Source organism: Diabrotica virgifera, chromosome 4, assembly GCF_917563875.1.
Source record: "Diabrotica virgifera virgifera chromosome 4, PGI_DIABVI_V3a".
Classification (NCBI taxonomy): domain Eukaryota; kingdom Metazoa; phylum Arthropoda; class Insecta; order Coleoptera; family Chrysomelidae; genus Diabrotica; species Diabrotica virgifera.
In genome coordinates, this window is record NC_065446.1 from 262,695,176 (window position 1) to 262,722,758 (window position 27,583).

The 27,583-nt window shown below is 33.5% G+C and overlaps 2 protein-coding genes across 2 annotated transcripts in view; both read right to left on the reverse strand.

Moving 5' to 3' along the window:
* LOC114325084 (uncharacterized) overlaps positions 1–10,691 on the reverse strand; it is a 23,656-nt gene extending 12,965 nt beyond the window's left edge. Inside the window, exon 1 of the mRNA XM_050650025.1 lies at positions 10,589–10,691. The gene's annotated coding sequence lies outside the window, so the exon portion shown is untranslated. The remainder of the gene's footprint in view (positions 1–10,588) is intronic.
* On the reverse strand, positions 1,262–19,734 carry LOC114325073 (uncharacterized). The gene is made up of 5 exons (XM_050650024.1): positions 19,305–19,734; positions 18,595–19,251; positions 18,453–18,543; positions 14,111–14,239; positions 1,262–6,277 (listed from the first exon to the last, which is right to left on the reverse strand). The coding sequence occupies exons 2-5, from the start codon at positions 19,234–19,236 to the stop codon at positions 5,223–5,225; spliced, it is 1,917 nt and encodes a 638-aa protein (XP_050505981.1). The 5' UTR covers positions 19,237–19,251; positions 19,305–19,734; the 3' UTR covers positions 1,262–5,222.
* Positions 19,735–27,583: the final 7,849 nt, after the last annotated feature.

Consider the following 27,583-nt stretch of genomic DNA (forward strand, 5'->3'; position numbering starts at 1 on the left):
AATAAATGTATGCCAACCTAATCCAAATGTATAATTACAATATGATTATAATAAAAACTACTTACCAAATTAGAATGAGTTTTCCTTGTCCAAAATAGTCCAAAAATATATATGAAAACTATTTAAAAAGGCAGTATAACTATTAACTAACTTTTGTTTGTTGTTTCTATTCCCACAAATTTCAAAACGCAACAACCATAAATAATCAAACCACAGCTGTGCCACAGCCGCCATATTGAATAATTTTTGACATGTCATTTGAACATCCAATCAGAACAAAGTTATAATGCGACTGCGCCCAGATTGAAGGTTTTAATCATATTAAAATTCACCCTCATATCGCGCCTAAAGAAGTATAACTTCAAAAATAAAAATGTATACCATTTTTATTCAGTTTCAATGCGAAGGCAAAACAATCTTATTTCTCACCTAGAATACGGAGCGCAGTCCAGCACTCTGAACTCTCTCTTTTCATTGTTTTGCCTTCGCATTGCAACTGAATAAAAATGGTATACATTTTTATTTTTATATTGAAATACTCCTATAGAGTAACTAGGTCCATTTTCCGTTGGAACTTTACCAAGCTGCAGACGGGGGTTGTGAATTGCATAGTGTAGAATTCCTTCCCTTTTGTCTTCACTGCAGCATCCATTTGGCTTGCATATTGTAGAAGCCTTGGAGGTGTCACCAGGGAAATGGACCAATAAGCTTTCAGTTTAAAAATTTTTTAGTAATATTTTTAATATTTTTAAATATTATTAATGTCGCTATTAGGTTTGAAAACTTTACCTTACTTTGTATAGTTTATCTTTTAATTCTTCACCACCATATTTTATAAGTTCCATATTGATACAGTCTGATCCTGAGGCTTTACCATTACGGCTGCCACTTATAATTTCCTCAACTTCCACTTTTGTTTGTCTTTCTAGCTGGTATCCTAACATCATTGTCTCTTCTTCTACGTTTTCATTTAGGTCTTGATCTTCTTATTCTGTTATTAATTCTTTAAAATATTCCAAATTTCTTTATACTCTTCATCGTTTTCTGATACTTTTCCATTTTGATCTGTTATGCCTTTTATCTTTTCTCTAAAGGTTTTGTTCTGCACGCTAATTTTCTTATAGAATGCTTTTGTGTTTCTCTTCTTACTTTCTATTTATTTTATCTTATCATTCAACCGCAGCAAGTCTAATTTCTCTTATTTTTTTCTTACATTCATTCCTTGAGAAAGTGAATATTTACTTAAAATATAATTACAAAATTACTCTTAAAAATTTATTAAAAATAAAGCATGTAAAATATTCAATTAAGATTAACACTTATTAACTACTAGTATTTAAATCATTGGCGTCTTCAGATTTACTGTCAGTAACTGATTCATTTACATTTTACTCATTTTTTGAAGCCAACACTCTGATTTCATCAGCATTTGCACTTTTAATGCATTGTACATATTTCGGAGATCTTGGATATTAGTGCACCCTATTAACCCACGGCTGAATCTTATGTTTGTGCGTCACAGTGTTGCCATGCCATTTCTCTATCTCTATATACATAATTCAAATTGGGGCGTTTTTGTAGCTCCGGAAGTACGAAGTGGGGAGATTTGTGCTTTTTGGGTTAAGCTTTTTGAATTTTTCGATGATTTTTGGTGGGGATTTGGATTCGGTCAGGGGCGTGCTTTCGGATTTTTTAAGGGGTACGAGTTTTGCTTAGGGGTAGTGGGTGAGATTGTCTAAGGCGAAAAAATTTCATTGGGTTTTAAAGCCAAGGGTTAGAAAATAAGTGTTACTTTTAACCCGGGGACGCTAGCTGGAACAGGGGCGTCACAAAAAATTCTCGAACTTGCGGGTTGAAGGAAAAGGGGCAAAAAATGGCCAAAAAATTTCAGATGGACATAAATCGGGTGCTTTTGACCGGGGAGGTCTGTGCTTTTGGACTTAAGCTTTTTAAATTTTTTCCGATTTTTTTGTGGCAAGTTATTCCTCCCAGGGGCGTACTTTCTTTTTTTTTAAGGGGAGCGAGTTTTCCATAGGGGTGGGGGGTGGTTGGTGGAATCCGAAAAAAGTTGGACGCGTTCGGAAGCTAAGGGTTAGGAATAAGTGCAACTTTTGACCGGGGTGCTCTACCTTCAACAGGGACGTCATAAAAAATTTGCCAACTAAGGGATTGAAGAAAAAATTTAAAAAAAACATTCAGATGGACGTAAATCGGGTGCATTTGACCGGGAAGGTTTGTGTTTTTAGACTTAAGCTTTCTAAGTTTTCTGCGATTTTTTCGTGCAAGGTTCATCCCTCCCAGGGGCGTACTTTATTTTTCTTAAGGGGAGCGAGTTTTTTATAGGGGTGGGGGGTGTCTAAGCGTTAAAAACCAAGTTTGGATCAGAGGCGTATCCATGAGGAGGAAAAAGGGGGCAAAAATAGGGATATTTCCAACAAAACCAGAAAATGAGGTTTGTTTTTTTGAACTTAGGCTTTTTGGATCAGAGGCGTATCCATGAGGAGGAAAAAGGGGGCAAAAATAGGGATATTTCCAACAAAACCAGAAAATGAGGTTTGTTTTTTTGAACTTAGGCTTTTTGATTTTTTTGCGAATTTTTCGTGTCAATTTTAACTCGGTCAGTGGCGTGGTGACGGATTTTTTAGGGGTGCGAGTTTTGCATAGGTGTGAAATTTAAGAAAAAAAAACATAAAATGGGGTTTGTACTTTTGGACAAGATTTTTGAATTTTTTGCGAATTTTTCGTGCGGGTTTTAATCCTGCCAGTGGCGTCCTTTTGGATTTTTTTAAGGGGTGCGAGTTTTGCATAGGGCTGAAATTTTCAAAAAAGAACCACAAAATGAGCTTTGTGTTTTTGAACTTTGCATTTTGCGTTTTGATTTTTTTTGCGATTTTTTCGTGCCCATTTAAATCCTGTCAGGGGCGTACTTTCGAATTTTTTAAGGGTGCAAGTTTTGTATAGGTGTGGGGGGCAATATGAGATTGTGCTTTTGGATATAAGCTTTTGAATTTTTTGTTTCGATTTCAACCCTCTCAGGGAAGTACTTTCGTATTTTTTAAGGGTTACGGGTTTTGTTTAGATATGGGTGGGCAATATGAGCTTTATGCTTTTGGACTAAAGCTTTTTGAATTAATTTTCGATTTGTTTGTGCTAATTTTGACCCTGCCATTGGCGTACTTTCGTATTTTTTTAACGGGTGCGAGTTTTGTATAGACATGGGGGTGGCAATATGAGGTATGTGCTTTTGGATATAAGCTTTTTAAATTTTTTAAAAATTTTTGTGTCGATTTCAACCCTGTCAGTGGCGTACTTTTGTATTTTTTAAGGGATGCGAGTTTTGTAAAGGTGTGGGGGCCAATATGAGGTTTCTGCTTTTGGATATAAGCTTTTTAAATTTTTTGAGAATTTTTTGTGCCAATTTCAACCTGTTAGGGGCGTACTTTCGTATTTTTTAAGGAGTGCGAGTTTTGTATAGATGTGGGAGGGCAATATGAGGTTTCGGCTTTTGTACTTATGCCTTTTAAATTTTTTCCAAATTTGTTTGTTCCGAATTCGAGCGTCAGGGGAGTACTTTCGTATTTTTTAAGGGGTGCGAGTTTTGTATTAGTGTGGGGGGCCAATGGGAGGTTTGTGCTTTTAGACTTTTAGCTTTTTGAATTTTTTTCAATTTTTTTGTGATAATTTAAACCCTGTCAGGGGCGTATTTTCGTATTTTTTAAGGAGTGCGAGTTTTATATAGGTGTAGGAGGGCAATATGAGGTTTGTGATTTCGAACTTAAGCCTTTTTGAATTTTGTACGATTTGTTTGTGCCGAGTTCAATCCTGTCAGGAGCGTACTTTCGTATTTTATAAGGGGTGCGAGTTTAGGATACGCGTGGGAGGGCAATATGAGGTTTGCACTTTTGGACTTAATCTTTTTGAATTTTTTGCGATTCGATTTTGCAGATTTCGACCCTGTCAGTGGCGTATTTGCGTATTTTTAAGGGATGCGAGTTTTGTATATGCATGGGAGGGCAACATAACGTTTGTGCTTTTAGACTTGAGCTTTTTAAATTTTTTGCGATTTGTTTTTACCGATTTCGACATGTCAGTGGCGTACTTTCGTATTTGTTAAGGGGTGCGAGTTTGTACGGAAAACGTGAAAATTTTTAGACCTCAAAAATAAGATTTTTGAGTAGTAAATGGAAGTACCGTTTTAAACTCACTAAAATAGTATAAGCAATATATTATTCGACGTGCCTTAGAAAATTATTTCTGGTTAAAAAGTTCTAAACGAAAGTGCAATATTATAGTATAGTATAGTATATCAGAGTATAGTATATTATAAAATTGCACTATTCTATGCTTTTAGTACGGCCTAACTAGTCTTTCATAATTTCAATCAATGTTAAATGTACCTACAAGAATAATAGAATAAGAACGTTTACTTCTCCGTCATTATACTAGGTAGAATGACAAATGAGGTGTCAAATGAAAGCTTATAATCCAAGGATAGTACAAAAGGTGAGAATTAGACCTAGATTGTCTGTCCCTCAAAAAATAAGCGTTATATTGGGGATTTCTAATGTCGAAATTAAAAGTTGAACTATTTTTTTTCTATAAAACATGTTGATCTAAAACTTACCAGAAAACTTCTTTGTACTCTCTACTTTCAAATAAACGTGATTAAGAAGCTAAATTTTAAACTTCGTCACACAACTTTTGCGATTAAACTTTGCAATGCACAAATCCGCACCTTTTTCTTTGAAAAATTCATAGCCTTTATCATGATAAGAATAAAAACTTGAAGCAGGTACCTTTGTCTTCAGAAATGTTAGAGCTATATACTGTAAAAATTTCAGAAAAAAATATTAAAATGGAACAAAGTTGTAGCGAGGTAAACGCAAAAAACGTGATTTTATTTTTTTTTTATTTTTAGGTTAAAATTGCGATTTTGACTATGTTCCCCCACATAAAATTCAAAATAAACCTCACTTTTGTTTTCAGCACCCTCTAAAATATAAAATATGAATAAAATTAGCCATTCAGCCCTCCGTTTTCAGTATCTCGAAAACTAAGCGCTTTTTTGAGGGTTCCCGCTCGTGTATAATATCACAAAAAATTGTAACGTGATAGTATGGAAAAATAGAGGATACGGCAACGCTGTTACAAGTGATGGTCGGATCCAATGCCAAAATCTACACAGACATATTAGGGTGAATATCCAAGATGTCCCATATTTCTTATTTCTTTTTGGGAGTCGTATTCTCTTTCATTTTCTTGGGTGGTTCTTCCTTTGGTGGAGTACTGGATGTCTGCAAAAACTTTTTGCAAAAACCAAGTATATCTGCTGTTTTCTCAGCGTTGGTGCGAGGATCAGAATTATCACTGACACATTTTTCTTCTTTCTTTTTGAGAGTCATATTCTCTTTAATTTTTCTGGGTTCTTCTTTAGGTGGAGTACTTCTTGTATCTTCTGCTTGTAGATGTTGTTTTGGTAATACCACTGCATACGGCTCTGATGTCTGCAACCACTTAATTAAGTTCTGTATTTTCTCATCTTTGGTGCGAGAATAAGAATTATCACTGACACGTTTTTCCTCTACCTTTTGGGGAGTCCTATTCTCTATCATTTTCTTGGGTGGTTCTTCCTTTGGTGGAGTACTGGATGTCTGCAAAAACTTTTTGCAAAAACCAAGTATATCTGTTGTTTTCTCAGCGTTGGTGCGAGGATCAGAATTATCACTGACACATTTTTCTTCTTTCTTTTTGAGAGTCATATTCTCTTTAATTTTTTTGGGTTCTTCTTTAGGTGGAGTACTTCTTGTATCTTCTGCTTGTAGATGTTGTTTTGGTAATACCACTGCATACGGCTCTGATGTCTGCAACCACTTAATTAAGTTCTGTATTTTCTCATCTTTGGTGCGAGAATAAGAATTATCACTGACACGTTTTTCCTCTACCTTTTGGGGAGTCCTATTCTCTATAATTTTCTTGGGTTCTTCATTTGGTGGAGTACTTATTGTATCTTCTGCTCGTAATTCTTCTTCTTCTTCATCTACTTCTTGAACTTCTATCAATGGTCTGTGATTTAAAGTCTGCAAAAACCTATCCAATGTCGGGCCTCCAATCCGGTTCTCTTCATTTCTATCGCCTCCCATTTCCAGATTGAACATGTGGAGCAGTTTCAGTTTGAAGCTTGTGTTTTTAACGGCCAAAACGTACAGAAAAACCAGGCCAAGGACGAACAACAGCATCAGTGGAAACATCAAAATGTTCCAAGGAAACGGTAGCTTATCTAAAACATAATTTTGTGGTCAAACATTTAATGAATAATTTATGAGGTCCTGCAATATTTTAAAGAATCAGAAAATATATCTGCAACAATTATTTCCGATTCACTCTCTGTTCTTCTTGCTATTCAAACTATTGAGTATGATGGTACTTCAAATAATCGTAAATTTTGCATTTGATTTGGAAAAAAAAATATTTTCCAAATTTTTCTCAAATTTATTGATACTAACTTCGTTTTTCATATTTCACATAATCGTAAGTTTTGCATATCTGACTTAGTTAACACTATTAAGCATCGAGTTAAAAATCAGTGGAGTCAATCATGGCGAGATCTTTGTAAACAATACAACTCTCAGTATTCACTGATTCAACCTTCTGTTCCAAATACATATTGGTTTAAAAATTATGCAGTACCTCGAAGATATATAGCAACTATTTCCTTGTGGCATTTTTATAATTACGTATTTTTTATGGGAAATAAGCCACAAGTTTACTAAAAAATGAATTTATTAACGTTTCGAAGCCCAAATCGGGTTTCGTTGTCAAAATACAAAATACTATTGATATATAATAGTATTTTGTATTTTGACAACGAAACCCGATTTGGGCTTCGAAACGTTAATAAATTCATTTTTTAGTAAACTTGTGGCTTATTTCCCATAAAAAATACGTAATTATATATAACAACATTAATCAGAATGAAGTTTGGACATGCATGTTTCCCTCTACATCTGGCAAGAATTAAAGTTTTTGATTCAAATCTTTGTACTGAATGTTAGAAGGTGGGTGATTTGAATCACACTTCTTTGAGTGCACAAAATACATTCCATATACCTCTAATTTAATCGAAGCTTTAATAAAATGTAATGTTTTTCCACCTTTCAATATATCCTATCTACTGTCTCTGAACAGCAAAAATATATATGATTGTTTAATGAAATTTACCTGTGAAACTAAAATTAACCTCTAAATTTATTAATCGTGATAATTTGATATACCGGGTGGTGAATTGGAAAACGGGCCATAGGAAACTCAATGTAAAATTCTAAACTGTTGAATTCCTGCTTCCCTAAATATTTTACATCAAAAGTCATAAGAAACTATTTGCAGAGAATTGAAATCTGTATTGCAAACAACTGTTTAATATTGTTCTACGAACAATAATTATTTAAAATTTTGTAAAAATATAACACAATTGTCAGAGTAATACGCCAAAATTAGGCCACACATAGTGAAATAATGTGTATAAGGTTGCATTTGGTGGCAATGAATTTATTATATTAACAATTTGAACTGTCAATGTTTTTATTTATTTTATTTATTGTTTATTGTTTAAAACACAATAAAGTTGATAAGATACCCTCAGGTAAGGAGAAAATATTAATAATAAAGATATTTTCTTCAGTCAATAGTGTGCTCACTGTCAGTTAAATAGTAACGCGTGGCCTAACATGCCTACACATACCTACTGCGGTAAATACATTATATTTTTCAAAATTTTGGAATGTGTTTAAATCGTAGAACAATTGTAACTTCTGTTTTTAATACAGATTTCAATCCTCTACAAATAACTTCTCATGACTTTTGATATAACATAATTAGTTTTGAGTTTCCTATGGCCCGTTTTCCGATTCACCACCCCGTATATGTACCTACATATGAAAAGAGAAGAAGAAGATGTATAATCGAAAAATGTGGTGAGCAACTTGGATAGTCCATAGCGGCCAGCTGCAGCTTTTGAACTGAGTAGAGAGCTGTGGAAGAGTTTGCTATGGAACTCTAAGGTCCTCATTGCCTTCTTTATGTATGAATAGAAAAAAAAGTTGTGACTGGCTAATTGACACCCAAGTCTATGCCATAAAACCAAAAAAAACACATTTAATGGGAGCTAGATTCAGAATAATATGTACAAAAACTGTATCACGATTGCGAATATGTCACCCAAGAACTACTATGTTTATAAATATGGTTGAAAGAATTACTAACAATTTCTATTCTATCTAGCACACTCCAAAGAACATATGGTACTATAGTCCGTCCCACATTGACTTTGACTTTACAGTATATGGAACATAGGCAATGCAGTCATTATGACAATGAGAGTTTTTAGCGCGGTGATGCCGATTTTATCAAAAAGAATTTGTAATCGAACATTAGAGAGATTAAATTAAAACTGTTTTAGAAAGACAATCTACAATTTTAGGATTCGTATGCGTTTAAGTTTATTTGATATACTATAGTTATTACACATATGAATCCTAAGATTGTAGATCGCCTTTTTAAAACAGTTTTAATTTAAAAGTCTAATGAGCCAGGAAATAAAATTCAAAATTATTTATCCTCTGAGCTTTTTAAGTTGGAAAAGTAAAGCATAACAGAGTGGCGAAATACTCGACAAGGGAAATCTAAATTGCATTTCACGTCCTGTCATTCACCGTGATAATTTTAGCGAACTATTTCCTTTAATATCCACCAAAGGGGCTGTCCATTAATCACGTGATGCTCGAAGGGGGGGGTCCATAAAAAATCACGAAACATCACAAGGGGGTAGGGGGGTGCAGTAATATATCACGTGTATTTTTTTTCTGAAAATGCCCGATACTCAACCCGTTACGTGTATTTACTTTTTTGTCAAATGCGTACAAAAATCGAAAGCGGCATTGCTGTGACTAATATTAAAAAAAATCCATTTCTCTTTCATAATTCATATACACAACCCAGCAAATTGGTTCCACTCAAATTATCTTGAATGTTATGATAAGAAGCGACCCATTTCAAATCGTTTTGTTGTGAATGTAGCATATGTTTCCACTAAATAGGAATACTGACCGGGACTCTGTCGTCGTCTCCGACTTTTTATTTATGAGCCTTTAGTCTTACATATGTTTTACCTACTATCCGATGAATTGGAAATTCTCAAAATCCTGTCAGTTTTATATCGTTGTTTTGTCACTGAATACAGGGTGTCCCAGACTAATTTAGCCACGTTATATCTCTTAAACGAATAGAGATTTTCGAATGGGTCAAAAAGTGATATATTCAACTTGTAATACACTTTAATATGGCGTACAAAAAAATCATCCCCTAAATATTCATCCCTTAGTTACAACCTCTAACTTTAATTTTTTTAATAGCACCCTGTATATTTTTTTATAGTTTTGGATGTGGTCTTTTATCGTCTATTCAACTTATTTTTTGAAAATAAAATCGGTTCGTAAATAACCAAGAAACTATCAGTTTATTTTTGTTAATTGTGTGTCCCAGACTAATTTATCCAGGCTATATTTCTTAAACGAATAGAGATTTTCAAATGGGACAAAAACTGATCTATTCCATTTGTAATACACTTTCATATGGCATAAAAAAAATTCATCCAGTAAATATTCATCCCTAACTTACAGGGTGCTATTTAAAAAAAAATAAAGTTAGGGATTGTAACTAAGGGATGAATATTTAGGGGATAATTTTTTTTCTACGCCATATTAAAGTGTATTACAAATGTAATAGATCAGTTTTTGTCCCATTCGAAAATCTATATTCGTTTAAGAAATATAGCCTGAATAAATTAGTCTGGGACACATAATTAACAGAACTAAACTGATATTTTCTTGGTTATTTACGAACCGATTTTATTTTAAAAAAATGTTTTGAATAGACGATAGAAGACTACATCCAAAACTATAAAAAAATATACAGGGTGCTATTAAAAAATGAAAGTTAGGGGTTGTAACTAAGGGATGAATATTTAGGGGATGATTTTTTTCTACGTCATATTAAAGTGTATTACAAGTAAAATAGACCACTTTTTGTCCCATTCAAAAATCTCTATTCGTTTAAGAGATATAGCGTGGCTAAATTAGTCTGGGACACCCTGTATATGCGTTTAAACTGTTTTTAACTTCGTACTTTTTTCGTCACAATGTCTAGGTGATCTGTATAAAGAACTATTTACAGAGTATAAGAAAAGAAAAAATCTTGGTGTCGCTCAAAAAGAATTTAATGAATTGTGGGTTAAAGGGAAACAAAAATATACAAAGGAAGAATTTATGAAGTGGGCCAATGATCTTTTACTAGATTACCGCCGAAAGAACCAAGCAAAGAGGTCTTCCAATATTCTCTTTTATTAATCTTCTACTAAAAAGATAAGTTAAAATTTGTATGTGACTATATATTTTTATGGACATTGTTCTAATACTAAGAATTCACCTATGGAGTTTTATTTGCAGTATTATGTTATTGTTAAATTTACATTTTTTATAGCATTGATAAAATAAATGTAATTACTTTACAAATAAAATATGCATAGCGTACATACCTACAGTTGAGTCCACGAGTCTTTACCCGTGTTTCATCATTTAAAGCATACGAAATAAGTCGATGAAAAAGTCGGAAATTGAAATTTACTAAACGCAATAACAAGTGACAGTAAGTAGCTATCTATCATATCACGGGTTAAAATTTGAGTTATCAAAAATATGTGTTTTATCTCCCCAGGTATTAATGACGCACGGGTAAAGACCCGTGGACTGAAGTGTACCTTAAATATTACTTAAATCCAAAACATATCTTTTAATTCGTGCCGTTTTGAATTCTTTATTTTAATATTATATGAAATAAAATTGCTGGGGATGATAATATTATCATTAAATTATTTGCATGATAATTACATATTATGTATAATACATTTAGTAATATAATACTATTTTATGTCAGTCAAAAACAACCTGCAACTACCTACCTCTACCTCTACCTCTAAACGTTATTATTGTGGTCTTTAATTTTTTATAATAAAATTAGATGATGTGTATTTTACAATTATTTAAAAAATATATTTTTTGTAGACACTAAAAAATACACGTGATAAGAGGGGGGTTAAAAAATGCCAAAAAAAACATCACGTGATTAATGGACGGCCCCAAAAGTGAATAAAGTATAAACGAAAAGAAAAGAAAAGATGGTTCAGATTTGATTACAGTACAGAGCCTCTACTATGTGCTTATACGTATTTCGGAATAACCATTTCCTCATCGGAGCACCTGGGTAGAGGCACTGAACTGAAATCAAATCCTTTCATCCTTTCCGGGTAATTATCAAAATAATTACCAAAGATGCTAATATACCAGCATTAATTATTATTTTGATAATTACCCGGAAAGGATGAAAGGATTTGATTTCAGTTCAGTGCCTCTATCCAGGTGCTCCGATGAGGAAACGGTTATTCCGAAATACGCATAAGCACACAGTAGAGGCTCTCTACTGTAATCGAATCTGAACCATCTTTTCTTTTCTTTTAGTTTTAATTTAACCTCTCTAATGTTCGATTACAAATTATTTTTGATAAAATCGGTATCACCGCGCCAAAATTATCATAAGAACTGCATTGCCTATGTTCCCTTTACTGTAAAGTCATGGTGGGACGGACTATAGAAGGAAAAAATCTTATGTGCTATGAGTTATGAACAATAACTATGGACAATCTGTCAAAGAGTCGAATGAGGTCAAATATCTAGGAGTAATACTAGATAAGCGGCTTACATGGAGTGTCCAATTGGTAAGAATAACCGACAAAGCATAGCTTTTTCTTGGGGCATGTCGAAGAAAATTTGAGGAAACATGTGTCCATTAAATAATGAATAAAGGAAGTAAAGGCAGGATCATACAGAAGGCGCATAAGAGACCAGGAAGCAGGGCAAAAGTATCTATCTGTTTATCTCCGAGCCTTAATCTATCCATCTTTGGACATAATCCTCCCTTCTTTTTTCTACTGGTTTCTATTTTTCACTGATTTAGGAAGAGGCGCAAAATTTAGACCACAATAGTTCAACCAAAGTAATACAGTAACTTCAGAAATTAACAGACGTATATGTGTAGCAAATAGAACGTAGGTATTATGGATTAGGTATACTAACTATTATTATCATCAGTTACTAGGTGGTAAAGGATTACATATCATCCATTCTGTCTGTGTCGCTGTTTGAAATTCAGGAAAATAGCCATCTGATTGGTGTACCTCAATTTATATCCCGCTACATAAAAAAGGAACTAGGTACTACCAGATGTGAAAATGACCGCACTCGTGTCACTGATAACACATGCTAGTAAAATCTTGTTGCATATCATGAAAAACAAATTAAAAACCTATCTACATTACCAAATACCTCAAGAACAAGCGGGGTTTGTAAAGGGTAAAGGTACACGGGAACAAATCCTAAACCTGAGACAACTCATTGAAAAGTCTAGAGAATTTCAAGTACCTATGATTATATGCTTCGTTGACTACCAAAAGGCATTTGATTGTGTAAGCTGGATAAATATGTGGTCCATTTTAATAGAAATGGGCGCACCAATGCACCTGGTGACACTTAATAAAAATCTGTACCTGTCCAATATAGCAACAGTACGACTAGATCAGAAGTTCCCAAACCAGTTCAAGACCGAGGGAGGTGTTAGACAAGGATGCGTGTTGTCACCTGACTTATTCAACATTTATGGTGAGCATGTCATGGGGATGACTTTAGTTACAAGGATGGGCCAGTGGAGTAACAGTAGCTGGTAGTAAAATCTCCAATTTAAGATTTGCTGATGACACTACAATTATAGCAGCAAATAACTGACTAACATGTTATAGGAATACCAGATAGTAAACACCTTTGTCTATCTCGGGTCTAGTATAACTGACGATGGTAACTGTGAAGCAGAAGTTCGAAGACATATTGGTATGGCAAAAAATGCGATGAGTCGCCTAACTAAAGTTTGGAAAGACAGATCTATCTCTCAATATATCAAGATGAGACTGGTGAATGCCCTTGTTTTCTCAATATTTCTACACGGAGCAGAGACTTGGACTCTTCGCGCATGCGAGCGCCAAAAAATTGATGCCTTTGAGATGTGGTGCTGAAGAAGAATACTGCGCATACTTTGGACAGCTCGTAGGACAAACGTTTCCATTCTAAACCAACTCGAAATTAAAAAAAGGCTATCCACAAAGAATTCTGCAATTCTTCGGTCATGTGGTTCGCAGAGTTGACGATAGTTTGGAGAGATTGATTGTTTCTGGAAACATTCTACGAAGCTCTTAGAGCAGCTAAAGATAGAGACCAATGGAAAAGAATTGTTAGGAATACTGGAAGAAATCACGATCCTCAGCAATGAGGAAAGGACAAGAGAGAGAGAGAGAGAGAAAGAGAGAAAAAGAGAAAGAGAGAAGGGGGAGAGAGAGACTATGGATTAAAGAAACTTTTAACATCAAACACAGTCACAAAAAGAACAAAAATATTGATATACAGAACCCTAATCAAGCCTGTCCTCACTTACGTGTCAGAAACGAGGACGATAACAAAAAGTGATGAAGAATGGCTACGCTGTTTTGAACGTAAAATCCTCAAACATATCTATAAAGGCGTGCAGGAAAACGGATTATGGCGTAGACGCTGTAATTTTGAGCTATACCACCTTTATAGTGATCCTAATATTGGTAAATTTATCAGAATAAACAGGCTGCGGTGGCTAGGCCACTTCAAGAGAATGAATGAGGTGGAGCTGTCAAAAGAAATGTATAGCCAGAGATCGGAAGAGAAGTGGTAGGCCCAGAGTATGATTCAAGGACCAGATGTAAGTAAGACGACTTACAAGTGCTAAGAGTACAAAATTGTAAAACCAAGTTGAACGATAGGAAGGAATGGAAGTTGATTCTGGAACAGTCAATGTTCTGAACAACAGAACAGATTCTATAGAGTCAATGATGATGACAAAATTAAGACCAATAAAGAGTTTAAACTATCCATGATATTTAGAAACAGTTGAAGAATCAGAATAGACTGCATATTTTTATACTCACCCCACAATTGTGCACCAAACTTTCCCATACCAGCACCAGCGGCTTCCAATGGTACAATTATGATATGCTTCAGTTGATGGAGACCAACTTCTAACGGTGTTACAATTTTCCTCTCACAATTCTTTTGGCCTAAAATTTAACAACACATTATTTTATTTAAATATGATCAAAAAATAGTAAATCATATAAAAGGTATATATTTAAAATCCCTAAAAAGGGCTACATCACAATCATATAACTAGTTTTCGACTGGTTTACCAGTCATCATCAGTGCTTACGTGAAGTTTACATGCTAACCACCAAGATATAGTTTAATAAAAATATATGGGTCAAAGCCCTGTATAAGTGGTCCTTTAAGGAAACATCAGTTAAAAATGTCAATTAGAGCATCAATGTTTAAACTATTTTAAAATAATGCCCCAGGTAACATCTGAGCTGTGGTGTGACTAGATTACATAGTGAAAGTCTGGTAGCAAATGAGTTTCACCATGTAATCTAGTCACACCACAGCTCAGATGTTACCTGGGGCATTATTTTAAAATAGTTTAAACATCCATGCTCTAATTGGCATTTTTAACTGATGTTTCCTTAACGGACCACTTATACAGGGCTTTGACCCACATATTTTTGTTAAACTATATCTTGGTGGTTAGCATGTAAACTTCACGTAAGCACTGATGATGAGTGGTAAACCAGTCGAAAACTAGTTATGTGATTGTGATGTAGCCCTTTTTAGGGATTTTAAATATATATCTTTTATAAAGGATTTACTATTTTTTGTATTACATGGTATACAGCCAACCACAGGAAAACTTTTTCCGTGTGGATTTTTAAATATGGATCAATGTGCAGAGACCAGTTTAAGTCCATGTTGCAAAATTTTAAGGTACATTTATAAACAGTCTTGTATTTTCTGAACTTACAGGTGAACCAGAATAGGAATAGACGTGAAGATACTGTGCATGCTAGCAGATTTCAAATTACGGTACAAAACGATCAGTTGATTGACAACTGCTTAGGTGTTTATGTGGATAGTCGATTCGCGAGTTGACAAGCTTTGTGTAAAATAACCCCCCAATAAAATTGTGGGGTTGTAATCCCCAAACCCCCCCCCCTATGCTCTACAGTATAAAGAATTTCTAGTAACCTAACAATGTTAAATAACAGTTTAATTCATAATGATTCATGTAAACAACATTTCAAAAGAAAGGATAAAAAGGGAAAACAGGTGATAGGAGTCCTGAATTCGGTACTGTGACAAAATATATAAGAACAGAAAAGAAAAAACGAATTTACAACACAACATTAAAACCAGTGTTAACCTATGGAGATGAAGTCTGGCAATTAACCAAAAAGTATAAAGATAAATTACTAGCCACTGAGATGCACTTTTGGAGGTCAGCAAGATCTAGACTAGAACACATAAGAAATGACGACATTAGACAATAAATGAAAATAGAAAGAACAATCATAGGTTACATCGAAAAACAAAAGCGAATATGGTACACATACGTAAGACGAATGGAGGAAAGAAAAATCCTCAAAAAAGTGTTAGAATGGACCCCCACAGAAAAACGAAAATGAGGAAGACCAGCAACTACATGGATAAAGGTATTACGGTTGAAAATTTAGTAGTAACGTTTGTTGAGTTTTGGTTGTTTATAACCGATTATTTTGTCCTTGTAGGATGTATAATTTGTATGCTTGGATGTATATGCTTTTTGTGTGAGTCAGTGAGAGAAGATTTTTGTTGTAGTTTTTGTTTTTGAACGCCTTGTTAGCAAAATCAACAACGTTCATTCTTTTTCAATAGACAAATTTTGAGAAAGCACTTGAAGCCTGGTCGGCGATTAGAATTCTCAGTTTTTAATTGAAAATGGTAGTTTTTCGATCCTTTGATGGGATGTGCTGAGAATTCTTCTGTTGAGGTTTCCGTTGGTGTGCTGGAAATTTGGGGCACGATAATAATTTTTGGGAAAACCCTCAAATATTAATTTGATGTTTGTTAATGGCCAGGCTGAGAGTTGTTTAATGGACCCTTTTGCATGTTAAAGGTAAGCTGAAGTCATTTTTGTTCAGTTTATTGGTTCTCAGTTTTAAGAAGTTAGTTCAGTTATTTTTATTGTTTTTTCTTTTGCTAGGGTGTTCCGGTAGTACAAAAATTGTATGTGTTTATCGATCCTGGGGCTTTGAAGAAGTCGTAATAGAAGTACATTTATTTAGTAGATTAGAAATAATACATTTGGCAGATTTATTTAGAAGTTCTATATTTGACGTTTAACCATTTGACATTGTGACAAAATTTAAGGAAGATTGCAGTGTGTTTATCCAGGCAAATGATTTGTTATTGAAGGAAAAAAGGACGGTAACAGATTTTATTTTATTTTATGGGAGAAGACAAGAATAAACAAGGGACAATTTAGGTTGGATTGAATGGGTTTAAAAAGGGGACTAAAATAAAAAGATTTTATATTTATGTGAAGGAAACAGCTGGTTCTGGTTTATTTTTTTGTTAAATTAATTACCTAATTTTGTTCTTATAAACTGTTGAAATCAAAATTAATATTTGTATGTAAAAAGGGGATTTAAATTTATGTTGACATTACATTCTCTATAGTCATCTAGTGTTTTATTTGAACTGTCATGTCTCATGCTCTCTAAATCTAACCAACTAATTAAAAAATAATAATTCCGACTGAGAAATAGCTGTGGTAAAGGGCACCTCCAAGAAAGAAATTTAATAGAGGAAAACTGCTACAATAGAAAGGAGTGGCGATTAGGAATGGAAAGGTGTAGAATGATATAAGACTAATTTAAGGTTTACTGTAAAGAGACCGAAATCATTAGACCGAAAGCAGTAGACCGAACTCATTAGACCGAAAAGCACTTTACCGAAACATCACTAGACCGAACAGCCGAAGACCGAAAAGCAGTTCTTTTTACTTGTCACAGTAAAAGAGATAAGACTAATGTAATTACAACTAAATGTTATTTGGATGGTTATTATAAACAGTTAAAATGGTGTTAACTTCACTCTACCCTTAATTTATTATATCTTCACTAACTTGTTTGACGGATGAAAATTATTTCATATCAAGCTGTACAGAGTAACAATTTACACAGTCTATATATAAAATAATACCAAACAAATACAATAAACGAAAAGACAGATATACAAAATCTTAGCATAATTTATTGCAAACTTTTTAAATTTATTTACCATTTCGGTCTAGCGAGGTTTCGGTAAAGTGCTTTTCGGTCTAATGAGTTCAGTCTAATGATTTTGGTCTAATTGTTGTGTACCCTAATTTAATATACAGTAAGGTCTCTTTATGCGGATTTTTTTTATGCAATTTTGAAGTTATGCGGTTTGTATTTCATCCATAACTAGTATAATTAATATTAACTATTCCCATCCAGATGTCATTAATCTGAGAGTTTGCAATTCGGGTATTCCCCTTGTTACATGATGTAGCATGTAGCTATTACATAAATCTGAGTTTCGCATTGAAAGGTATAACCTGTAATTCTTTTGAAATTAAATTTGAATGTTTAAGTATTTAAGAGTTTAACACCCTCAGCGCCAGTGTATCCTTTTAGATACACAATGTCCTCAACGCTGTGTACTGAAAAAGATACACATTGCTTGTTGTGTTCGATCAGTTGTGTCTCCTAAAAGGACACACTTTTTAGGACACAAGTTTTTATATGTAGAGAATAATGTTATGGCCTTAGCCAATTTCCTGGTATAACTGGGTTTGGTCTTAGACACGTAGACATGAAAAGGTAGGTTGTAAGTAACTAGAAATTCATATAAACATACAAAAATATAAAAATACGAAAATAAACTGCAAATAGAAAAAATAATTGTTTCAGTCACCCTAAAATAACATAAAAAAAACTCTATCCGTCCAAAAAAACATTTTGTCCCAGAACGAAAATTTTGTGAACCACCTGTGGCACTGAAGTTGTTAAATGTTGCTGATTTCAAGTTGCAGTATAATAAACAGCACATTTTGATTTCTGGATTGAAACATTTAATTGTCATAAAGTTTTATGTTTCATTAGAAGAGGTTTTTACAATTTCAATATCGTTAGTCTGTGTTTTTAATTCCTTCTTAAAGATTTTATTTGGCCTAATGGAGAAAAAAACATCAAACACATACAATTTTTGGTGGACAAACGTCTACCATTTTATGTGATTTTAGAAAACTACAGAATGTATCCCTACTTTTTCAATGCAAGTAAAGTCTTTTTTATGCGATTTTTTATATGTGCTTTTCTGTAGAACATATCCACTGCATAAAACGAGACCTTACTGTATATGATTGATACTACTTACTTAAGCTAAATTTAAAATATTCCGACCAAGTCATTTTGGTGGTATCACACACTGAATCATATTTTAAGGCAAGATTATGCTCTTCAGCAGCCTAAAATCAAACAAATTAACACAAGGTAGATAAAATATGATATTAAAATACCTCATAAAGATCATAGTACCTCTTCCCATAATCGACAATTAACATAATCATCACAAAATATCCAATAATGAACCAAAATCCATAGTTATTTTTGAGGAAAACAAATGATACAATTGAACCTATAACTATGAATAGACCCATCAAAAACTTCGTATTAAATATTTCGGCCAAGTCTTCTCTGGAAATACATGTATTAAACTTAAACATACTATCTTGGTTTGGCTTAGAAAATACGGTGCTCAAGACTGTGTCCAGTCTTCTCATGTGTTCTTCACTTATCACTTTACTATTGACAAAACTCTTTAAGAATTCGTGTTCCTCACTGTTCGACTGATAATGGTACGAACCAGTGTATTCATCAGCACTGTTCGGCTCTAAGCTACTGCTTGAAAGAAGAAGAGTAATAGTTCTTTTTAAATACATAATTGCCATTGTTTCTTCTTTTAACGAAGGTTTATAACATTCTTGTTTTTCGTGTAGATCACCTTCACTGAAAGACCTTTTTAGGACCATTTCTTCATCAACATACTTTCTATGACGGCCTGTGTCCATAACCATCTCATGAGGATCCACTAGATTTTCTTTGTAAGCTTTTGTAGCTGTTCCAAACAGCAATATTACCAAAATATGTAAAAATTCCATTGTAAATATAATAACCTAAAAAATACAAAATTTAGGGGGCTTTTAGTATTAAAATATAAACATTTTACCTAAGCCTATATAATAAATTGTTTGTAAATTATATATGTATAAATTTCGTAATGTTAAATGTTAAGTATATCATTCGGTAAAACACTCATTTGAAGATAACGTTATCTACGACATTTAAAATTTTATTTGTTTTGCCCAATTTTGTTTTAACGTTTTAGTAGTAACTCTTCTATGGTAGTAATGTCTGTAATGTCTAAGTTTACGTTTACATGAACATTATCTTTATTATTTCTTTCTTCTTCTTCTTCCTTTTTTGGCACTGCTCTTGGGCAATTTGCCAGCTCGATGCGTAGGAATTCCAGATGGTCGAGTACGGAATACTCCTGTGAATTCCTAAAACACGAACTTTTTGATGTACACTAAATTGTTTTTTGATTGTGTGGACTTTTAAAGAAAATATTTCTGTCTGTACAAAACAAAATAAGGATACTTTTGTAGGTTAGGAAAGGAGAGGTTTTAGGGTTATGTTATTTATGGGCTTGAGACAAAATAAAATAGCTGTCATTTCATGTAAAGTTAATTAAATTTTGATTTTGTTATAAGCCAGGAATTTGATTAAAAATCTGCTAATTTCCAAGTTTATATTGGAGAGTATTGTGTTCATATTACAAGGATATTCGAAACCTTCTCTTTTTATGAATTCATATAGATCCATTCTCGGAATTTTGTTAATGGGACATTCCAAGAATATATGATTTAGAGATTCTGTTTGCCCGCATTCGCAATAGGGATTGTCTTTAATTCCGATTCTGTGTAGGTGTTCTCCAGTTAGGCAGTGTCCAGTACACATCCTAGTGATCATGGTTATGTGTCTTCTATCAATATATGGTAGTTTGTTGAACCAGTTAGTTTGAGGAAACTTGTCTTGTATTGTTGCATATTGTTTTCCCTTTTGTTTTAGTGACTCCTTCCATGATTGTTGGAATTCTTCTATGGTCTTGTTTTTGACGATGTTAAAGATCTCTTGTGCATCAATTTTAATATATTTTGGTACATTTAAGGTTCTGCCTAGATTGGCTAATGTGTCTGCCTCTTCATTCCCTGGAATACCTGCATGCCCTGGTATCCAGGCGATCAGGATATTGTTGTTATTATTGTTGGCGTCTAGTATTAGTCTTTTTGTCATAATAGTTATATAGTCCTCTGAATTGATTATACCAGTTTTTGTCAGTTTTGTTACAGCACTTTTTGAATCTGTAAGTATTACCGCTTTTTTAGGTCTTTCCTTAGAATGGTTGATATTCCTTCATTTATGGCTGCCATTTCCGCTGTTGTGATGCATACTTCATTTGGCAGTCTAGATGAGAATCTGTATTGGATTGATGGAATGTATATGCCAAAGCCTACCCAATCTTTGGTTTTAGATGCATCTGTATATACAAAAGTATATCTAACAATAAAAAACTGAAAACGTTTGTTTTCTATACTTCCACAAAATTTATTATATCTAAGTGACTACAGCTGTTTCGGCGGAGTGCCTTTCTCAAGTAATATAGTTTACAATGTGTTTGCCTTTTTAATCTTCAACTGAAGAGGTTGAGGAGTGGGGAGCTGTTTGTCTCGAGTTGGTCATTCAGAATTATATCTGTATTTTTCAGTTTATTAATTTCCATAGATTCTAAAAAAGATAGCTTAAGGCCTTTATTTTGAATATGTAGAATTTTAAACTCTTCATTGAAAGAATGATTATGATCTAGAAGGTGAAGTGCGTATGTAGAAGTGTCTGTTTTTCTATTGTTGAATGCCCTTTTGTGTTCTGCTATCCGTTTGTCAAAAGTTCTGCCAGTTTGACCGATGTACGTTTTCGGACAGTCACCACAAGTTAGTTTGTACACACCACTCTGTAGTTGCTTTCTCTTTCGGCTTTTATTGTTCTTAATATATTTGCTTAAGTTGTTGTTAGTTCTGAAAGCTGGTGTTATTCCTTTCTTTTTTATGTATCTGGCTATTGTTGTTGTTATCTTGCCAGTATATGTGAGAGAGCAGAAGGTACTGGGTTCTTTCTGTGGTGGTGGATACACTAATTTCAGGGCTTTCTTATGGAGTTTTTGGTTTAAAATTTTGTTAACTGTTTGTTCGTTATAGCCGTTGTTTACTGCTATTTGTTTAATGATGTTTAGTTCTATTTCGAAGTTATTTTTTGTCATGGGAATTTCTGTCAGTCTATGTATCATGCTATGGTAGGCTGCTAATTTGTGTTGTGTAGGATGGGATGATGAATTGTGTATAGTTGTGTCAGTATGGGTAGGTTTATGATATATGGAGAACTCATGTTTGTTGTGTAGTCTGGAAATCGTTACATCTAGAAAGTTTATAGAGTTATTCTGTTCTGTTTCTACTGTAAACTCAATATTATTAATTCACTTCATAATAATATTGAGTTTACAGTAGAAACAGAACAGAATAACTCTATAAACTTTCTAGATGTAACGATTTCCAGACTACACAACAAACATGAGTTCTCCATATATCATAAACCTACCCATACTGACACAACTATACACAATTCATCATCCCATCCTACACAACACAAATTAGCAGCCTACCATAGCATGATACATAGACTGACAGAAATTCCCATGACAAAAAATAACTTCGAAATAGAACTAAACATCATTAAACAAATAGCAGTAAACAACGGCTATAACGAACAAACAGTTAACAAAATTTTAAACCAAAAACTCCATAAGAAAGCCCTGAAATTAGTGTATCCACCACCACAGAAAGAACCCAGTACCTTCTGCTCTCTCACATATACTGGCAAGATAACAACAACAATAGCCAGATACATAAAAAAGAAAGGAATAACACCAGCTTTCAGAACTAACAACAACTTAGCAAATATATTAAGAACAATAAAAGCCGAAAGAGAAAGCAACTACAGAGTGGTGTGTACAAACTAACTTGTGGTGACTGTCCGAAAACGTACATCGGTCAAACTGGCAGAACTTTTGACAAACGGATAGCAGAACACAAAAGGGCATTCAACAATAGAAAAACAGACACTTCTACATACGCACTTCACCTTCTAGATCATAATCATTCTTTCAATGAAGAGTTTAAAATTCTACATATTCAAAATAAAGGCCTTAAGCTATCTTTTTTAGAATCTATGGAAATTAATAAACTGAAAAATACAGATATAATTCTGAATGACCAACTCGAGACAAACAGCTCCCCACTCCTCAACCTCTTCAGTTGAAGATTAAAAAGGCAAACACATTGTAAACTATATTACTTGAGAAAGGCACTCCGCCGAAACAGCTGTAGTCACTTAGATATAATAAATTTTGTGGAAGTATAGAAAACAAACGTTTTCAGTTTTTTATTGTTAGATAAAATGAACTTCCATCAAGTAACGGTCGAATCCATCAATTATTTACAAAAGTATATGTTGGTTTCAGCTTTTCTGTGGCCACAAGAAAATTCTGTTTTATATTTGGAGTGGATTTGGCTATTTTTAAATCCAATATATCAACAGGGGACATAATATAGTTATATTCCAAGTCATAGCTTGGAGGAATTTTGGCTTTATGTATTTTTTCTAAGAATGGTGTATATTTGTCAAATGCTGAAATAAGATGGCGTATTGGTGAATCCCTGTGGGTCCATTGTTTGTTTATGTATGGTGTGTGTTTTGCTTAAGATTTGTATTAGAGGGTGGTTAATGCTTGAGAGAGGTTTAATTAAAAATTTGCTCGCTAATATATTTCTTCTGGTTTCCAGATCTATTAATGAGGCTTCTGCCAATAGGACGTTTTTAGGAGTGGATCTCATACACCCCAGACAAACCCTGATTCCTTCATAAAAAATTGTATTTATTTTTTCTAGGTTATTTTTTGATGTGGGTTTAATGAATATTGATCCCACATCTAGGTGGGATCTCACCAATGCGTTGAAGATGTTTAACAGTATTTTAGGATCTGCGCCCCACCATACTCTACTAATATATTTTAATACATTAAGAGCTTTTTTTGCTTTGTTTGTAATAAGTTCTATGTGTTGATCCCATTTTAAGTTTGTATGTAGGATTGCTCCTAGGTATTTGACATTGTTACTGTATGGGATAGTGTTATTGTCTATGTTAATGTTTATGGGTATGGTTTTCCTTCTCCCCTTAGTAAACCATACTGCTTTGGATTTTTCATTGCATAGAGATAGGTTGTTTTCGTTTAGCCATACTTTTAATTTTATTAGGCTTTTATTTATTTTTTCTGTTAGATTTGTTATATTGTTACCTTTACATACTAACACCAGGTCATCTGCATATCCTATTATTTTAGGGTTCTCATTTATAGTTCTGAAGAGATCATATACATAAATGTTGAACAATATTGTGCTAAGAGGAGAACCCTGTGGAATTCCTGTTGTGGCTACCTCTGGTCCAATAAAAGAACCATCAGTTTTTCTGGTGTATAATAACCTGTTTTCTAGAATTTTGAATGTGAGGTTTGCTAGATCACTAGGTATGGAGAGATCTATCAGTTTGTTATAGAGACTATATATGTTGATTCCATCATATGCAGATTTGATGTCCATAAACACCGCCAGAACAGATTCATTTTCTCGAAAAGCAAGTTGAATAAGAGATGTGAGGTAAGCTAAATTATTTTGGATCCCCAATCCTTAACGGAAACCTGTCTGAAAGTCGCTGAATACACTATTTTTTTCTAGTAAGTAGTCTAACCGGTTCTTTATCATTATTTCTAGTGTTTTTACATAACAAGATGATAGTACAATGGGTCTGTAATTATATAGGTTTTCAGCGTTTTTTCCTGGTTTTAAAATTGGGATTACATTGTATTTTTTCCATAGACTTGGGAGGGGTTCACCATAGAGGCCTTGATTGTATATGTGTAGTAACACTGTTTTGGCATCGTCTGTAAGATTTTTAATCATGGAATATGACAGGTCGTCCATACCTGGTGCGGAATTATTTTTGTCTTTAAGGCTTATGTTAAGTTCTTCCATTGTGAATGATGGACTGATGTAATTTATTGTAAAGCTAAAGTCTGGAATGATATTAACTATTGTCATATTTTTCAAGAATTGTTGTCGTTTCAAGTCATCGATTTTTAATGCGTTGTATTTTTTCCTTTGGTGGGAGAATTTTTTAATTTTTTTCCATACATATGATAGGTTTGAATCTCTATTTAGAGTTGCACAAAATTCGATAAACTTATTTTTTTTCTTGACTTTTAAGGAAAGTTTTGCTTTTGCTATCTGTTGTTTTGCTATTATATAGTTGTCTATCGTTGGTGAACAATTAAAGTTGTTTATTGCTACTTTTCTTTCTCTTATAATATTTGTACATTCATCATCCCACCAGGGGTTACTTATCTTATTTTGTTTATTATGAGTCTTGTTTGGGATACTTGTTTCTGCTGCTATGTTAATTATGCTGTTTAGTTCTTCGAAAGTTTCTATCTTCTTGTTGGTGTTCATTTCTTTTGAGATCTTTTCCTGATATTCCTCCCAGTCAGCTTTGAGGAAGTTCCTTGATTGAAATGTGTGCTGTTTGTAGTTCTCTATGCTATGTTGACTACTTTTTTTATTAATGTTTAGCATCGTTGGAAAGTGGTTGCTGTTTCCACAATCAGGGATTACTTCCCAGCTAGAAGCAGCAGAAAGTTTGGAACCTACCATTGTGATGTCCACCGCACTGACATTGTTGTTCGGAGATTGTAATAAGGTGCCTGTTCCATCATTCATTAATATTATATCATTATTTAAAAGATAGTTGCTAATAGCTCTGCCTCCTGCATTAGTATTTACTTTGTCCCATAATGGGTGGTGTGAATTTAGATCACCCATGAGAATTGTGGTATTAGTTGGTAGATTGTTATAAATTTGGTCTAGGACTTCAGTTGTAATTTTACCGGTTGGACTTGCATATATGTTTATCAGATGTATATTTGTGATCTTAATAATAGTGTATTGGATGTATTCATTGTTAAAGTCTTTGATATGCGTGAATAGGATATTATTTTTTATGCATGTTGCAATTCCTCCATATCCGTCTTCTCGATCTTGTCTTAAGATGTAATAGTTATTTAGGTGCAACTGATACCTATTTTTTAGCCATGTTTCGTTTAAAAAGATAATGTCTGGATCATATTTCCTTATTAGTGATATTAGATTTGATCTGTTAGAATTCACACTTCGAATATTCCACTGAAGTATTTTTAGTTTGTTTTTTGTATCACTCATGTTTGTTTTATATGATATAACTTTGGATATGTAAATTGTTGATCCATTTTTTGGTATACTATATTTTAAAGAGAAAAAAAAAACCTGTTTGGAAGAGAAGATAGCAGAGTAAATTCGTAGTGAAGTATAATGGTGTATAGTTGTTAAAACTTAATTGTTTTGTGGATTATCTAAATCCATGTAGGAATCTGTGTATAGGTTAGAGTTTATAAAATTTTTTATATAATTTTGGTTTTGGTTTGATAAGGTTTTGAAGTGATCAAAGAAAATTTTTACAAATTGTGATTCATCTTTAATAGGTGAATCGTTGTCTGTTGAGGATTGCTTAAAGGCACTAGTAGGCAAATCGAAATGTGTTTCTTGTGATTTGGAAGTTGAAGGTAGCTGATTTATTGGAGAATTCTTTTGTGGACCCCTTTCTGGTCTGGAGTTGGGTGATAGAAGGCAAGCATTGTGTTCTTCTATGTTGTATCTTTGTTGGGTAGGTCTTTTTTTTGCATTCTGTGATTCCAATGTTTGTTGGTAGGATCTCTTTGTTCTTAAGTTAAAGTCTGTGTTTCTTCTTTGTGACGGGGTAATAGTATCTCTTTTATTTTGTTGGTTGTAGCTAGTATTTGGTAGTTCTGGGAAGTTTTGTGGGTTGTAATTTATCTCGTTATGATAGATAGTTTTGTTATTTCTGCTTGTTGTATATGATTTTTTACAACTTTTTTCCGCATCATAATATGTTAAATTATAATAAGCCATTATTGTTTTTATTTCGATTTGCCTCTTGTGCTCTGGGCAGGATTTATCTATGGATTTGTGATTTTGTTCACAGTGGTAGCATTTTGCTACACAGTTCTCAGTAGTTTCACTGTGTTCCTTGCTCCCACAAGTAAAGCATTTGGCTTTTGACTTACAGTTTTTCTTAGTATGTCCATATAAAAAACAAGAATAGCATTGGGATACTGGTGGGATATATATCGTTACTGGATAGGCCAGTTTAAATATCTCTATATATCTGGGTAGACGTGTGCCTTTAAAGGTGAAACAGATTGTTCTTGTAGGGTGGTATTCCGGTTTATTCGTTTCTGTGTTAAATATTTTCCTATTTAGCCTGTTTGCACCTATTATACGTACAGATGCTTCGCAGAAAGCAGAGAATTCTGTAATATCAACATCTTCATCAATGCCCCTTACTATACCTTTGCAGGTAACAAAATTTGTAGGTATAAATAGATTATATCCTTTTTCTGTTAGACTTTTATTGCTTATAAATTCATTTGCAGCTTGGTAGTTGTTGAATTCTATAGCCAGTCTGTTGGTACCCTTGTTGTCAATTTTTTTTACATCTTTCAACTGTAGGTTAAAGATTTCCCTTGCTATTTTTAAGTTGTTAAGTCTACCTATGTTGTTATTTGTTTTAGTATTCGATTCAATATATGTAACATATGGTGGTAGGTCGTTTTGTTCATATAGAAATACTGGTTTCGGTATCTGTTCTTTTTCGATGGCTTTCGTTTCAGTGCCTGCGACACCTATAATATCTGCTATATTCTGGGGGGACAAGGATCCCCCCCCGGGGTCTTCCATGACCGCAAAGACCAGGCCAATCTATTTAATGATCAGTTTTTAATATCCTAAGCTTATAACTAACCTTACTAATGTTAAGAAAATAATATAATGAAAACAAAAAGTTGTAAACAGCTATTAATATTTGGCTTACCCTTGGTGTGTTTGTTTGTTAACTCTTCACCGGATGGGATCTGCGCAGGAAGTGATCTTTATTATTTGAATTTTGAATTATTATAAATTGTTTTTGAAGTTATACTTCTCTCGGCGCGATTGAGAGTAAAATTTCATAATACTGCGCACACAGACAGTATGGCGTTTAGTTGCTAAATCTTTCTAGTTATGTATAAATAATACATCAGTGCAAGAAAAGGTGTGAAAAGAATATATTAGTGTTTTTAGTAAATATATTTATTATAATTTTTGTGTCTTTGGATTTGTCTTCCTCAGGAGTAAGATGAGTATTATTAAAACATTTTATTGTATATTTATTATACTTTCACCTTATCTGTTT